This window comes from Herpailurus yagouaroundi, unplaced genomic scaffold, assembly GCF_014898765.1.
Source record: "Herpailurus yagouaroundi ecotype Mexico unplaced genomic scaffold, PumYag 199, whole genome shotgun sequence".
NCBI classification, from domain to species: Eukaryota; Metazoa; Chordata; class Mammalia; order Carnivora; family Felidae; genus Herpailurus; species Herpailurus yagouaroundi.
This window is the reverse complement of record NW_024412430.1, coordinates 10,057,730-10,074,437: the sequence shown is the minus strand read 5'-3', so window position 1 is coordinate 10,074,437 and position 16,708 is coordinate 10,057,730. Positions and strand designations below refer to the sequence as shown.

Below are 16,708 nucleotides of genomic sequence, written 5' to 3'. Positions count from 1 at the left end.
CCTTCCTTCCTTCCTTCCTTCCTTCCTTCCTTCCTTCCTTCCTTCCTCTGACTGCTTTGGCTAGGACTTCCAATACCATGTTTAATAAGAGTGGAGAGAGTGGGCAGTATTAACTTATTCCCGATCTCTGAGAAAACCTTCAACCTTTTTACCATTGAGTATGATATTAGTTGTGAATTTATCACAAGTGGCCTTTGTTATATTGAAGTGTGTTCCTTCTATATCCAGTTTATTGAGAGATTTTACCATGAAAGGATGTTGAACATTGCAAATGCTTTTTCTACACCTATTGAGATGATTTGATTTTTATCTTTCATTCTATTAATGTGGTATGCCTTTATTGATCTGCATTTATTGAACCATCCTTGCATTTAGGAATGGAATCCCATTTGATCATGGTGTATGAACTTTTTAATGTGCTGTTGAATTTGGATTATTAGTATTTTGTTGAGAATTTTTCCACGTATATTCATTAGGGATATTGGCCTATAGTTTTCTTTTCTTGTAGTGTCCTTATCTGGCTTTGGTGTGAGGGTAATTAGTGCTGGCCTCCTAAAATAAGTTTGAAGGAATGCCTCCTCTTTAATGTTTTTGAAAAGTTGGAAAAGAATTGGTGTTAATTCTTTAAATGTTTTGTAGAATTCACCAAATTCCGCTGTGAAGCCACCTGCTCCTGGGCTTTTCTCTGTTGGGAGGTTTCTGATTACTAACTCAATCTCCTTACTTGTTATTGATTGGTCTGTTCAAATTTTTCTATTTCTTCATGATTCAGACTTGGTCGGTTGTACATTTCTAGGAATTTATCCACTTCTCCTATGGCTAATTATTGATCTTTATTATGGGGATGGAAGCTGGGGCCTCCTAGTCTTTCTTTTAATTCAGTCTGTTATTCTTACTGGAAGTTTTACTATGCAGAACTAAGAAAACTCTGCAGAGGACACAGAAACTTGGAGCCACTCTACTAACCTGTTTTCTAGTTCCAGCATCAGGAGTGAGATAGAGCCAGTGTGGCAGCATCTAACACCCACCACTGGCTGGAGAATAGGTCAGTAAGTTCCATCTTATTAGTGCTGTGGGTGGTGGAACAGAGGAGCATTATGACCAATGAGGAGAAGAATAACCTCTGAGACAGAAGTGTTGGTTCAGTACTGGCTTTCTTTTTAACTTAGGAGTTTTGTGGTCTTGGATAAACCAATTCCCTTCTTGGCCTCAGTTTTCTTATCTGTAAAATGGAGGAAAACAATGTCTACTCTTTTTAAAAAAAATTCCAAGTAAAAATTTATTGACCTTGATTAAGAATGCTTATATATTTAATACTGCTTCTGATTTATCATAGGAATTACCTCCCCAACATGTTAATCACAGATGGATTGAAAGAGTATTTGGGAAATGGAGCAATGTAGTTTATGTAAGGATGTCACATTAGAAGTCTACTGGAGAGCCAAAGGAGTTTGTCCTGGTAGAATGTGAAATTAAAAGAACAAGTATTGAGTAGGTCCAGAGCCTCTGGGAAGAAAGTTTTTCTTAACCTTCCTCATTTGTACTCTCCAAATACCTTGTTCTCCTCTTGAAGGTTCCAATATCTACTCTTTAAACTTCATTGGGTTTTAATGAGTCTCAGCTCAGAGCCAATGTACTTAACTCACTGAATAGTATAAAAAACTTCATAAATAGTAGTTTTTCTTTATGGTTACTCCTTGGTATCCCTAGTAAACGAATTGGCAAATTATTACATGATACAAAAAATATTTTGGGGCAACTCCAAATAAGGAGTATTTTACATTTTATTCCATTTTGGTGGCAAGGGGATGAATGATGGTAGCTCTGAGAATAACAAGATGATGCAGGATAGTTAATCGGTCTCCTTTTGATGCGCTGAGTTAAATCAATTCTCCTCTGCTGCTTGCCTCAAACGCCCTCTGGGCTTATAGTATAAACTGTGTTCTAATTCCCAGAGTCTTGTGGTTTTGTGTAAGAATCTGAGAATGTTAGCTTTCCACTGACAACTGAGCAGTTAAAACAAGTGGGATCTTGGTGACTTGGCGTTGTCGTCTACAGGTCTAAGGGAGTATTTGTGGAAAATGATCCATGCATTTGGAGGGGAGGGGAGAGACTCACAGGCATGTGGGGGGGGCAGGAGAAGGTAAAAGAAAAAACACAGAGAAAATAAAAAGTGCCTTAGCTTGGTCCTACCGTATTGTACAATTCCTCTAGTCTGGAGATGGTGAGAAAACGGTGCATGCTTACTCCGTTCTCTATGAGTAATTTCACAAAATCCACTCTGTCCAGAACCAGGGCATCCAACATGGCTTGCTCCAGAGACCCCACCTGCAAATCAAGTCACTGAGTTAGTCTGCCCCAGGGTCCAGGGATGCAGTTGCTTGGTGCTGTTCACCTCAACAGTTTAGAAATGGATGCCTTTGATATCTGGTAAACCTTCAGCACATCCAAGAACATGCTGGCAAGACTGTTCCCACCTCCACTTTTGGGACAGCCACAATCTCTCTGGTGTTTTGGGGTCTGTCTTTGCAAATAAAATTCAAGGTTTCCACTTCCAAAAGCTATTTCCTCCTTGACTCTCTTTTTTCTTCTGGATCCCAAGAAGGTACAAGGGTGTACAAGGTTTTCCTTTCCCAATTCTCTGACCAAACTTCCGCAACACTAGTGAAATGCCAAACTGGCTACTTTGCTGCCCCTGTTTCCCTCTTTCTGAGGCTCTGAATTAGATCCTTGGCCACCTTGAAAAAAGGGAACCTAGCAAAGAGATCAAAAAGTAGGCTCAGGGCACCTGGGTGGCTCCGTCGGTTAAGCGTCCAACTTCGCCTCAGGGTCATGATCTCACGGTCTGTGAGTTCGAGCCCTGCGTTGGGCTCTGTGCTGACAGCTCAGAGCCTGGAGCCTGCTTCGGATTCTGTGTCTCCCTCTCTCTCTGCCCCTCCCCTGCTCACATTCTGCCTCTCTCTCTCTCTCAAAAATAAACATTAAAAAAAAGTAGGCTCTTCTGTCTTTTCATTGTTAGACTACCTTGACTCTGTCTCACCCATTTCAGTGCAGAGACCCTCAATTATGTAGGTTCTTTGGTCTGTTTACTAGGGTTTTATTTAATTCCTTTCACAAAAATTTCCCAGTGTCCAGACTCCTTGACCAGTCTTTCCACACTAGCAATCTATTAGCAGCACTATAAATAAAGACAGGGGCTCAATCGGAGGCAGAAGCTCTTTGGGAGAAAGGAAGGGTTAAATAAGACCTGCCCATGAGGGCATTGCCCTTCAGTTATTCCGGGCACAGAGATCAAATTTCAGACTGCTGGCCGCCTCTTGGGGACACATGCATAAGCCGCCCAATAGCCAATTTTCCAAGTTTTTATTTTTGGTAGTGTCAATTGAGGGAAACACACCAAGAACAGTTATATAAAGCTTTGGTTGCCTCTGTTGGTTGTTGGGGATGGGGAGGGCCTGTGCTCAGCCACCAGGACCAGATGGCACCTGCTAATTCTGCATCCCGAGGTGCGACTCAGCCATGTGCTAGCCTGGGGTGGCCACGACTCAGAAGTGGCGACCTCCAAGACAACCAGAAGCAAACTGCTAATTCCACTCCTTCCTTAATTTTAATTGATACCATTTTTTGTCTTATACGGGTTTTTTTTTTTTTAGACGTGTAAAAGAAATGGCATCGGTTGCAGCTGAAAATTGCCATCAAAGGCCACTCAGAGATGGGAATGTCTGGAATGTTTGCAGTTGTGCTTTGTGGCGTCTTCAACCAGGTGGCAGTGTTTTCCTAAATATGAGAAAGGGGCTGAGGCTGAGGATGGCTGCAAGGGAACATTTCCATCCTAGAGAAGAGGCAGCAGTTTCTCAAGCTGCTCTCAGAGACTTCTTAAGCAAATACACTTGCCCACGCGAGTGGGCTTTCCAGGGGGTGATGACATATACTCTACCGGCCACTGCTGCCCATAAATAAAGATCTGGCTGCGAGCGATGTCCACTCTGTTCCAGGCTAGAGCTAAGCTCAGCTGGTCCGGGGCCGAGGCATTGGCTCCTGTGTGTAGACAAGTAGGGGAAAAGAGTGGGAGAGAGAAAACAATGATCAGTTATTATGCCGAGAAGACCTACTCCATTACTCTCTGGTCAGTCCCCCTCTTCTTGGGGAGTAGACTCAGCTGTACAGCAGGGGTTCCCCGACTCGGTACTGTTGGTATTTGGGGCAGGATAATTGTTTAACGTGGGGGCCGTTTTGTACATTGTAGACTATTTAGCAGCATCCCTGAATTCAATCCAGTGGATGCCAGTGACACCCCCAACCTCCACCCGAGTCACGACAATCCAAAGTGTCTCCAGATGCCACCAAATGCATCCAGGAGGAAGGAGACAAAATCAGCTCATTGAAGACTACTGCTCAAGTGTTGCTGTTCAAAGTATGGCCCACGGAGCCAAGCAGCAGCAGAAGCAGCATCACCCAGGGAACTTTTTAGAAATGCAGACCCTCTGGGGTGCCTGGGTGGCTCAGTGGGTTGGGCATCTGACGCTTGGTTTCGGCTCAGGTCATGATCTCAAAGTTCATGGGTTTGAGCCCCGTACCGGGCTTCGCCCTGCCAGCGCGGAACCTGCTTGGGATTCTCTCTCTCTCCTTCTCTCTCTGCCCCTTCCCCTGCTGATGCATGTGCTGGCTCCCTCTCAAAACAAACAAACAAACAAACAAACAAACTACACACACACACACACACACACACACACACACACACACACACACATATGCAGACCCTCAGGCCCTACCCTAGATCAGAATCTATATTTTAACAAGATCTCAGATGATTCATGCACACATTAAAGTTTGAGAAGCGTTGCCCTGCGACACATTTTGTTTCTACTGGCCAATCTTTGGTGCAACGCATCATTCAAATTGTAAGTCGCATGGTAACAGTGTCCTCGTATCTTAGTGAGCCAGCTTTGCCACTCTACTGAAAAAGAGTTAAGAAGATCTTTTAAGAGAATAAAAAGAAATGACTTAGGTTTCCTTAGATTTGTGGGTAGAAGCCACCGGAATAGATTTTTAAGTTCTCCTTTCATTCTCCAGACTCGGTGGCTAGATCTGTGCTGTCCAACTGTGGCTGTTTAAATCTAAATTATTTAAAATTAAATAAACTTTAATGCTTCAGTCACACTAGCCACATGCCAAATGCTCCGTAGCCGTATGTGGCTGCTGGCCTATGAACTGGAGAGTGTTGATTCAGAACAATTCCATCATCACAGAATGTTCTATTGGAATAGTGCTGGTCTAGATCGACGCATCCTGTCAATACATGTAACCTGCCAAGCAGCTGGGTGTGAAGCCGAGAATGGTAGGCGGAGATCATGCTGGGCTACCGTCAGGGGACCAACGTCTGCTATTTTGCAGTTATGTGACAGCGGACCTCTCTGTGCCACTGTTTTATCATCTTGTGAAACGGGGACCATAAGAATTATCCTGTTTACTGACTGGAATGTGAGACTAAAATGAAACCATATAGTGAACGTGCACATGTAAACAGGGTTTTTGCAACTGACATCCTTAGTACCCTGAACAGGAGACGTCCCTAAATATTTGCCTGACTCCATGTTGCTAGAGGTCCCACCATCAGGGGAGCACAGTACAGAGACAGCACTCTTAACATGGCTCAGATTTTTTGGACATCTAATATGTGCTAGGCAAAATATTAGGCACTTCCATGTATTATCATGTACAATGTCCCCCCAAATCCTGAGAAATGGGTCTTATTATCTCCATTTGATAGACGAAGATACTGAGGTCCAGAGAGGTAAAAAAAAAAAAACATGTAGCTACTAACAGAAGGTAAACAGAAGAAGCATTTATCATGCCAGAGGTGAGATTAAGCCCCAGTGAGTTTTTCCTTCATTCCATGTCTGCGGATTCTGATGTTTGTGAGGGAAGGAGGGACAGCAAATGCTAGTCCTGCCCATTTTCCTGGATTCTTCAGCACTGGAATGCTGTAGATAGGGCTGCTGGTGATCAGACCGTATCGGTGATTCCCAAAGTCTATTGCACAGTAGAATCACCTGGGAAGCTTCTAAAACATCTGTACACCCAGAGTGCACCCCAAAACAATTACATCACATTGTTTGGGGTGGGGGCCAGGCTCTGATAGTTTTTTTATTTATTTTATTTTATTTTATTTTTTTATTTTTTTATTTATATATGAAATTTATTGTCAAATTGGTTTCCATACAACACCCAGTGCTCATCCCAAAAGGTGCCCTCCTCAATACCCATCACCCACCCTCTCCTCCCTCCCACCCCCCATCAACCCTTAGTTTGTTCTCAGTTCTCAACAGTCTCTTATGCTTTGGCTCTCTCCCACTCTAACCTCTTTTTTTTTTTTTTTTTCCTTCCCCTCCCCCATGGGTTCCTGTTAAGTTTCTCAGGATCCACATAAGAGTGAAACCATATGGTATCTGTCTTTCTCTGTATGGCTTATTTCACTTAGCATCACACTCTCCAGTTCCATCCACGTTGCTACAAAAGGCCATATTTCATTTTTTCTCATTGCCACGTAGTATTCCATAGTGTATATAAACCACAATTTCTTTATCCATTCATCAGTTGATGGACATTTAGGCTCTTTCCATAATTTGGCTATTGTTGAGAGTGCTGCTATGAACATTGGGGTACAAGTGCCCCTATGCATCAGTACTCCTGTGTCCCTTGGATAAATTCCTAGCAGTGCTACTGCTGGGTCATAGGGTAGGTCTATTTTTAATTTTCTGAGGAACCTCCACACTGCTTTCCAGAGCGGCTGCACCAATTTGCATTCCCACCAACAGTGCAAGAGGGTTCCCGTTTCTCCACATCCTCTCCAGCATCTATAGTCTCCTGATTTGTTCATTTTGGCCACTCTGACTGGCGTGAGGTGATACCTGAGTGTGGTTTTGATTTGTATTTCCCTGATAAGGAGTGACGCTGAACATCTTTTCATGTGCCTGTTGGCCATCCGGATGTCTTCTTTAGAGAAGTGACTATTCATGTTTTCTGCCCATTTCTTCACTGGGTTATTTGCTTTTCGGGTGTGGAGTTTGGTGAGCTCTTTATAGATTTTGGAGACTAGCCCTTTGTCCGATATGTCATTTGCAAATATCTTTTCCCATTCTGTTGGTTGCCTTTTAGTTTTGTTGGTTGTTTCCTTTGCTGTGCAGAAGCTTTTTATCTTCATAAGGTCCCAGTAATTCACTTTTGCTTTTAATTCCCTTGCCTTTGGGGATGTGTCGAGGAAGAGATTGCTACGGCTGAGGTCAGAGAGGTCTTTTCCTGCTTTCTCCTCTAAGGTTTTGATGGTTTCCTGTCTCACATTCAGGTCCTTTATCCATTTTGAGTTTATTTTTGTGAATGGTGTGAGAAAGTGGTCTAGTTTCAACCTTCTGCATGTTGCTGTCCAGTTCTCCCAGCACCATTTGTTAAAGAGACTGTCTTTTTTCCATTGGATGTTCTTTCCTGCTTTGTCAAAGATGAGTTGGCCATACGTTTGTGGGTCTAGTTCTGGGGTTTCTATTCTATTCCATTGGTCTATGTGTCTGTTTTTGTGCCAATACCATGCTGTCTTGATGATGACAGCTTTGTAGTAGAGGCTAAAGTCTGGGATTGTGATGCCTCCTGCTTTGGTCTTCTTCTTCAAAATTACTTTGGCTATTCGGGGCCTTTTGTGGTTCCATATGAATTTTAGGATTGCTTGTTCTAGTTTCGAGAAGAATGCTGGTGCAATTTTGATTGGGATTGCATTGAATGTGTACATAGCTTTGGGTAGTATTGACATTTTGACAGTATTTATTCTTCCAATCCATGAGCAGGGAATGTCTTTCCATTTCTTTAAATCTTCTTCAATTACCTTCATAAGCTTTCTATAGTTTTCAGCATACAGATCCTTTACATCTTTGGTTAGATTTATTCCTAGGTATTTTATGCTTCTTGGTGCAATTGTGAATGGGATCAGTTTCTTTATTTGTCTTTCTGTTGCTTCATTGTTAGCGTATAAGAATGCAACTGATTTCTGTACATTGATTTTGTATCCTGCAACTTTGCTGAATTCATGGATCAGTTCTAGCAGACTTTTGGTGGAGTCTATCGGATTTTCCATGTATAATATCATGTCATCTGCAAAAAGCAAAAGCTTGACTTCATCTTTGCCAATTTTGATGCCTTTGATTTCCTTTTGTTGTCTGATTGCTGATGCTAGAACTTCCAGCACTATGTTAAACAACAGCGGTGAGAGTGGGCATCCCTGTCGTGTTCCTGATCTCAGGGAAAAAGCTCTCAGTTTTTCCCCCGTTGAGGATGATGTTAGCTGTGGGCTTTTCATAAATGGCTTTTATGATCTTTAAGTATGTTCCTTCTATCCCGACTTTCTCAAGGGTTTTTATTAAGAAAGGGTGCTGGATTTTGTCAAAGGCCTTTTCTGCATCGATTGACAGGATCATATGGTTTTTCTCTTTTTTTTTGTTAACGTGATGTATCACGTTGATTGATTTGCGAATGTTGAACCAGCCCTGCATCCCAGGAATGAATCCCACTTGATCATGGTGAATAATTCTTTTTATATGCCATTGAATTCGATTTGCTAGTATCTTATTGAGAATTTTGGCATCCATATTCATCAGGGATATTGGCCTGTAGTTCTCTTTTTTTACTGGGTCTCTGTCTGGTTTAGGAATCAAAGTAATACTGGCTTCATAGAATGAGTCTGGAAGTTTTCCTTCCCTTTCTATTTCTTGGAATAGCTTGATAAGGATAGGTATTATCTCTGCTTGAAATGTCTGGTAGAACTCCCCTGGGAAGCCATCTGGTCCTGGACTCTTATTTGTTGGGAGCTTTTTGATAACCGATTCAATTTCTTCGCTGGTGATGGGTCTGTTCAAGCTTTCTATTTCCTCCTGATTGAGTTTTGGAAGAGTGTGGGTGTTCAGGAATTTGTCCATTTCTTCCAGGTTGTCCAATTTGTTGGCATATAATTTTCCATAGTATTCCCTGATAATTGTTTGTATCTCTGAGGGATTGGTTGTAATAATTCCATTTTCACTCATGATTTTATCTATTTGGGTCATCTCCCTTTTCTTTTTGAGAAGCCTGGCTAGAGGTTTGTCAATTTTGTTTATTTTTTCAAAAAACCAACTCTTGGTTTCGTTGATCTGCTCTACAGTTTTTTTAGATTCTATATTGTTTATTTCTGCTCTGATCTTTATTATTTCTCTTCTTCTGCTGGGTTTAGGCTGCCTTTGCTGTTCTGCTTCTATTTCCTTTAGGTGTGCTGTTAGATTTTGTATTTGGGATTTTTCTTGTTTCTTGAGATAGGCCTGGATTGCAATGTATTTTCCTCTCAGGACTGCCTTTGCTGCGTCCCAAAGCATTTGGATTGTTGTATTTTCATTTTCGTTTGTTTCCATATATTTTTTAATTTCTTCTCGAATTGCCTGGTTGACCCACTCATTCGTTAGTAGGGTGTTCTTTAACCTCCATGCTTTTGGAGGTTTTCCAGACTTTTTTCTGTGGTTGATTTCAAGCTTCATAGCATTGTGGTCTGAAAGTATGCATGGTATGATTTCAATTCTTGTAAACTTATGAAGGGCTGTTTTGTGACCCAGTATATGATCTATCTTGGAGAATGTTCCATGTGCACTCGAGAAGAAAGTATATTCTGTTGCTTTGGGATGCAGAGTTCTAAATATATCTGTCAAGTCCATCTGATCCAATGTGTCATTCAGGGCCCTTGTTTCTTTATTGACCGTGTGTCTGGATGATCTATCCATTTCTGTAAGTGGGGTGTTAAAGTCCCCTGCAATTACCACATTCTTATCAATAAGGTTGCTTATGTTTATGAGTAATTGTTTTATATATTTGGGCGCTCCGGTATTCGGCGCATAGACATTTATAATTGTTAGCTCTTCCTGATGGATAGACCCTGTCACTATTATATAATGTCCTTCTTCATCTCTTGTTACAGCCTTTAATTGAAAGTCTAGTTTGTCTGATATAAGTATGGCTACTCCAGCTTTCTTTTGGCTTCCAGTAGCATGATAAATAGTTCTCCATCCCCTCACTCTCAATCTGAAGGTGTCCTCAGGTCTAAAATGAGTCTCTTCTAGACAGCAAATAGATGGGTCTTGTTTTTTTATCCATTCTGATACCCTATGTCTTTTGGTTGGCGCATTTAATCCATTTACATTCAGTGTTATTATAGAAAGATATGGGTTTAGAGTCATTGTGATGTCTGTATGTTTTATGCTTGTAGTGATGTCTCTGGTACTTTGTCTCACAGGGTCCCCCTTAGGATCTCTTGTAGGGCTGGTTTAGTGGTGACAAATTCCTTCAGTTTTTGTTTGTTTGGGAAGACCTTTATCTCTCCTTCTATTCTAAATGACAGACTTGCTGGATAAAGGATTCTCGGCTGCATATTTTTTCTGTCTAGCACACTGAAAATCTCGTGCCAATTCTTTCTGGCCTGCCAAGTTTCAAAAGAGAGATCAGTCACGAGTCTTATAGGTCTCCCTTTATATGTGAGGGCACGTTTACCCCTTGCTGCTTTCAGAATTTTCTCTTTATCCTTGTATTTTGCCAGTTTCACTATGATATGTCGTGCAGAAGATCGATTCAAGTTACGTCTGAAGGGAGTTCTCTGTGCCTCTTGGATTTCAATGCCTTTTTCCTTCCCCACTTCAGGGAAGTTCTCAGCTATTATTTCTTCAAGTACCCCTTCAGCACCTTTCCCTCTCTCTTCCTCGTCTGGGATACCAATTATGCGTATATTATTTCTTTTTAGTGTATCACTTAGTTCTCTAATTTTCCCCTCATACTCCTGGATTTTTTTATCTCTCTTTTTCTCAGCTTCCTCTTTTTCCATAACTTTATCTTCTAGTTCACCTATTCTCTCCTCTGCCTCTTCAATCCGAGCCGTGGTGGTTTCCATTTTGTTATGCATTTCGTTTAAAGCGTTTTTCAGCTCCTCGTGACTGTTCCTTAGTCCCTTGATCTCTGTAGCAAGAGATTCTCTGCTGTCAGCTATACTGTTTTCAAGCCCAGCGATTAATTTTATGACTATTATTCTAAATTCACTTTCTGTTATATTATTTAAATCCTTTTTGATCAGCTCATTAGCTGTTGTTATTTCCTGGAGATTCTTCTGAGGGGAATTCTTCCGCTTGGTCGTTTTGGATAGTCCCTGGCATGGTGAGGACCTGCAGGGCACTTCCCCTGTGCTGTGGTGTATAACTGGAGTTGGTGGGCGGAGCCGCAGTCAGACCTGATGTCTGCCCCCAGCCCACCGCTGGGGCCACAGTCAGACTGGTGCATGCCTTCTCTTCCCCTCTCCTAGGGGCGGGATTCACTGTGGGGTGGGGTGGCCTGTCTGGGCTACTTGCACACTGCCAGGCTTGTGATGCTGGGGATCTGGCGTCTTAGCTGGGGTGGGTAGGCAAGGTGCACAGGGGCAGGAGGGGCAGGCTTAGCTTGCTTCTCCTTAGGTGATCCACTTCAGGAGGGGCCCTGTGGCAGCAGCAGGGAGTCAGATCCGCTGCCGGAGGTTTGGCTCCGCAGAAGCGCAGAGTTGGGTGTTTGTGCGGAGCGAGCAAGTTCCCTGGCAGGAACTGGTTCTCTTTGGGATTTTGGCTGGGGGATGGGCGGGGAAGATGGCGCTGGCGAGCGCCTTTGTTCCCCACCAAACTGAGCTCTGTCGTCCGGGGGCTCAGCAGCTCTCCTTCCCTTTGTCCTCCAGCCTTCCCGCTTTCTGAGCAGAGCTGTTAACTTATGACCTCCCAGCCGCTAAGTCGCGCTTGCTGTCGGAACACAGTCTGTCAGGCCCCTCCGCTTTTTGCAAGCCAGACTCGGGGGCTCTGCTTGGCCGGCGAGCCGCCCCTCCGCCCCGGCTCCCTCCCGCCAGTCCGTGGAGCGCGCACCGCCTCGCCGCCCTTCCTACCCTCTTCCGTGGGCCTCTCGTCTGCTCTTGGCTCCGGCGACTCCGTTCTGCTAATCCTCTGGCGGTTTTCTGGGTTATTTAGGCAGGTGTAGGTGGAATCTAAGTGATCAGCAGGATGCGCGGTGAGCCCAGCGTCCTCCTACACCGCCATCTTCCCTCCTCTGATAGTTTTAAAGATCTCCGCATGTTTTCAATGCGCTCCAGGGCCTGGGAACCACTGTGCTACATGTCTCTTCTGCTGCCTCCCTTTGCCTCTTTCCTCTTGGCTCTGAGATGTTGAATTTAAGAATTAGGGGAGCAAAATGTTCTCTATAGGAGCGCTTCTCTAATTTGAGCATGCAAAAGAATAAGCTGGAGAGCTTTTTAAAACAGATTCTTGGGCCCCACTTCTAGAGATTAAGATTTAGCAGATCTGGGGTGGAGCCTGAGTTTCTGCATTTCTAAAAAGCTCCCAGGTGGTGCTGGTGCTGATGATCTGAGACCTCCCTTTGAATAACGAAGGCCCCAGAGAGCTGTGTGCCACATTCTCTTCACAGGTCAAAGGGCATTTTTGATTCTGGTGCCCATGCATTGATGGATTCAGTATACTTGTAGTAAATTAGTTAGCGTTTGGAATGATGAATATTAATTCAGTTCATACAGGGATTTTTCTATTAAAATTATTTATCACCTCAGGGGGTAACATCAGAAACTGCAAACTAATACTAGGGTAACTGGTGTAAATAAGTGATAAATAGGAACGTGTCAAAGTGTACTATCATCACTTTTAAGGAAAAAAGTGAAGGCTCACTGGGGCTGCATTTGGAAAGGTAGCACTCTATACTTTCCTTTGCTTCCTTAGCTGCTCTGCTGGTCGTGGGTGACCTGCTGTAATGGTTTAATCATTCCCTTTGCCATTTGTATGCCACAGATTTGTATGTCACCCAGTCAATGGTCGCAGCACAGTCTGAACAGGAACACATAGGAGGAAGCAAAGTCATTGACATTACATCAAAGTCAATGTGAGTTACCTGAATGTAATTACCTAAGTGTCAAGTGAAAGCAGGAAGCCAATGAGTCTTGACTTCTCAAAAATTGAAAGTACATCAAGAATGATCCTGGGTGGCAGTTTGGATCAGAGGTTCTCAGCCAGGGTGACCAACCAGCCCAGTTGCCTAGGAGAGTCACGGTGTTAGCACTGAAATTTCCACCTCCTGAAAGAACCCTCAGTCCCACACAAACCTGGATGGGTGGTCACCCTATGCTCAACTACATCTATATTTTGGAATTGCCTGAAAAGCTTAAAACAGGCTGATACTTGGGAGCCATCCCAGAGATTCTGGTTTCATTGGTCCTGGGCACTGCAGTTTTTAAAAGCTCCCCAAAAGCTTTTAAGAATAAGAGGTCTTTAACCTTCCCTTGACATTAAAATCATGAAGGCAAGGTTAAGAACCTTGAGTCTAGATAATATATTTTCATTCACTTATTCATCTGTTTATTTATTAATTGATTTACACATTAAAAACTACAGATTTCATGCCTTCTCATATGGCAGGTATGATGCCAGTATGAGGACCAAGATGAGTAATACAGAGTCCTTTGTCTTGAGAGCTTACATTCTAGAGGAGGGGTTAGGTCTGTAATTAAATACATCATCTCGTGCTCAACAGATATTGAATACCTTCTGTGCCAGGAACTGTTTTAACACTGAACATCCCATGGTGAAGAAGGTAGCTGAGATCACTCTTTGCACAGAGCTTACTACTTACTTCTACTAGTAGAAGAGCAGCACTCAGAAAATAAATGGACAAACTAAGAAACAGTGTACTTTCTGATTGTGTAAATGCCATGAAGGAGCAGTGCCATTCCCAGGAGTGGGACCTGTGTCTATAGGAACAATTTGAGTCACTCCAAATCAATGTGGCAGCACCGTTCTGGCTACCCAGTCTCACATGATGCAGGCAGCTGGCCAGGCTGTCCTTCTGAAACCAGAGCTGGATATGAAGCCATTGGATATCTTTGTAGGTACAAGTCTGGGTGTTCTGTGGGGCATCTGGTTGACCCTGTGTGGGAACTAGAGGGTTGGAAGGTGCCTTGAAATATTGAAATGGGTCTGGGGTCCATGAAGATCCTGGTTTGAGCTAAGCGTTATGCCACCCATATGACACTGCCACCCTGGCTCATGCCAGATCCTAGGAGGGCATGAAGAAGGCCCTTGAAAGCACTGGTTTAATGGTGGTACTGAGAATGACCAGGGTGGTGGTAGAGGGTTGAATGGACAGGAGACCTTCCTGAGAATAACATTTGAACTGGACCGAAATAATTAGAAATTGCCACCATGTGAGGGACTTGTGGTGGTTGGGGTGGGGAGAGCACTCCAGGTAAAGGCAACATCGAGTATAAAGGTCCTGATGTGGGAATGAATACAAGTAGGTATAAGACATAAAAAATACAGTTTTATTATTTCCTCTTTTTGCAGGAGGCTGAAGAATATTTAAGTGCATACATAATGGTCTTAAGCAAGGGATTAATTCACTAGATGGATGAGATGAAGAAAGGCATTGTACGAAAAGAAACAGCCTAGGAAAGGATTGGGAGAGTTCAATACCCCTGCAAATTTAGGCAATTCATGGGAAGACACTGAGGAAGATTCAAAGCTTGAGGTATATGTGAGTTAGCAGAGAGAGCTGAAGCCAGAATGGAAGGACTTATAAATGATGTTGGAGGAGTCTCCCTTTATCCTGGAGACACAGAGAAACCACTGGAAACACTTGTTTCAGAAATAATGTGTCAGATGTACATCTTAGAGAAATTCCTTTGGCACCAGTGTGAAGGGTGGATTGGAAGGGACATTGGGCTGGAGGGAGAAAGAGTAATAAGGCAAGTATTGCAATATTCTAGGAAAGGGATAATGATCTGAAGGAGCAGTTTGGATGGAGGGATATTTATAAAGCACAATGGATATCTGTGGATGAGAGATTTAAAGTGGGGAGCAAGAGAAGTCAAAAGTGGTCTCCTTGGTCGCCCGGGTCCATGATGGCCAACTGAGATTGGCAATGTAAGATAAAAATGCGCTTTGAGGGGCAGCAAAATTGCAATCTTGAATATAATGAGCTTGAAATGCCTGTGGTATAGCCATCCAGGTGGGAATGACCAGAGGCATTGGATATTGAGATGTGGGGCAGGGGAGGGATTAGGTCTGGAGACAGAGATTTGGAAAACATTGCGTGATAGGAAGAGAGAAGAGGATTGGTCATGGAATAACACCAACATTTAAAGGCTATGAAAGTAAAGCAAATCTTTAGAAAGAAATCACACACTCACACACACATTCAACAGAGATATAGGAAGAGAACGTGGAGATCATGGTGCCCTACACTATAGGAAGAGAGGTTTTTAAGAAAGAGGAGGTGATCATTAGGTCAAAATCTGCAAAGAGGGTAAGTAAAAAAGACTGACTTTCCTTCTCTATAACTTTTTTTTATTACAAGGCACCAGCTATATGTCTATTAGTTTATTATTTATTTCTGTCCCCAGAGCATAAACCTCAAGAGGCCAGGGAGTTAGTCTACCTTATTCACTGCGGTATTTTTAGAGTCCAGAGCAATGCTTGGCACATAACAGGTGTTCAATAACCATTTGTTGAATGAATGAATGAATAACCTCAAAATGTGCATTAGATTTGGCAGTTAAGAAGTCTTTGAGGATGGGGCGCCTGGGTGGCTCAGTAGGTTGAACATCTGACTGCTGATTTCTGCTCATCTCATGATCTCATGCTTGGTCTGTTTGAGCCTGGCACTGATCTCCATGCTGACAGTGAAGAGCCTGCTTGGGATTCTCTTTCTCCCTCTCCCTCTGCCTCTTCCCCAGCCCTCTCTCTCTCAAAATAAATACACATTAAAAAAAGAAGTCTTTGACAATGTTAGTGTGTGCACCTTTAAAGAATATGGGAATGGAAGCATATCTGCAATCTCTTCCTTTAAGGAAATTGCAATTGAACCAGAATGGATGTGAGTTGGGATAAAAAGAGAGCTATGACAAGTGTAGAAATCACTATATCAATGAACAAAGTGGTAAATGTTGTAGAAGCTGTACATATAAGCCCAGAGCACTGCCTCAGCAGTTGAGTACTTGAAGGAGGAAGTAGAATTTGATTATAGTATGGAAGGATGGTGGAGATTTGAACAAATGGAGTGTGTGTTAGGCTGAATGATGCCCCCGCCCCTCAAAGATGTGCACGTCCTGATCCTGGAACCAGTGATGTTACTTTATAAGGCAGAGACTTTACAGATGCAATTAAGAATTTTGAGTTGAGGAGGTTATACTAGCTTATCTGGTGGGCCCAATGCAATATAATCACAAGTGTCCTTATAAAAGGGAGGCAAGGAACTCAAAGTAGTGGTAAGACGTGTGAAGATGAAAGCAACGGGTTGGACTGATACAGGCAATGAGCTCAAGTCAAGAAATGCGGGCAACCTCCAGAAGCTGAAAAAGACAAGGAAATGATTCTCTCCTGAAGCTTTCAGCAGGAACATAACCCTGCTGATCCCTTAATTTCAGATTTCCAGCCTCCAGAATCATAAGAGAATAAATTTTTATCATTTTAAGCCACTAAGTTTGTGGCAGTTGGTTATGGGTAGTAAAAGAAAACTAACACTATTGGTGATTAAAAATATTCTTGTAGGTAGACCATCAAGATAGGAAGGTACAATAGAGATGAGAAAGCAAGAGTATTTTACACCTTGGCTGTGTGCACAGCAGGGTTCTCAAACTTTAACG

At 42.9% G+C, this 16,708-nt stretch overlaps 1 protein-coding gene across 10 annotated transcripts in view; it reads right to left on the bottom strand.

Moving 5' to 3' along the window:
• TRPM3 (transient receptor potential cation channel subfamily M member 3) overlaps positions 1-16,708 on the bottom strand; it is an 811,684-nt gene that overhangs the window by 97,465 nt on the left and 697,511 nt on the right. For all 10 annotated transcript variants that reach the window (XM_040449362.1, XM_040449364.1, XM_040449371.1 and 7 more), the window contains 2 exons: positions 3,938-4,038; positions 2,194-2,328 (listed from right to left, as the gene is read on the bottom strand). In XM_040449362.1, coding sequence (XP_040305296.1) covers positions 2,194-2,328; positions 3,938-4,038 — 236 coding nt within the window. The remainder of the gene's footprint in view (positions 1-2,193; positions 2,329-3,937; positions 4,039-16,708) is intronic.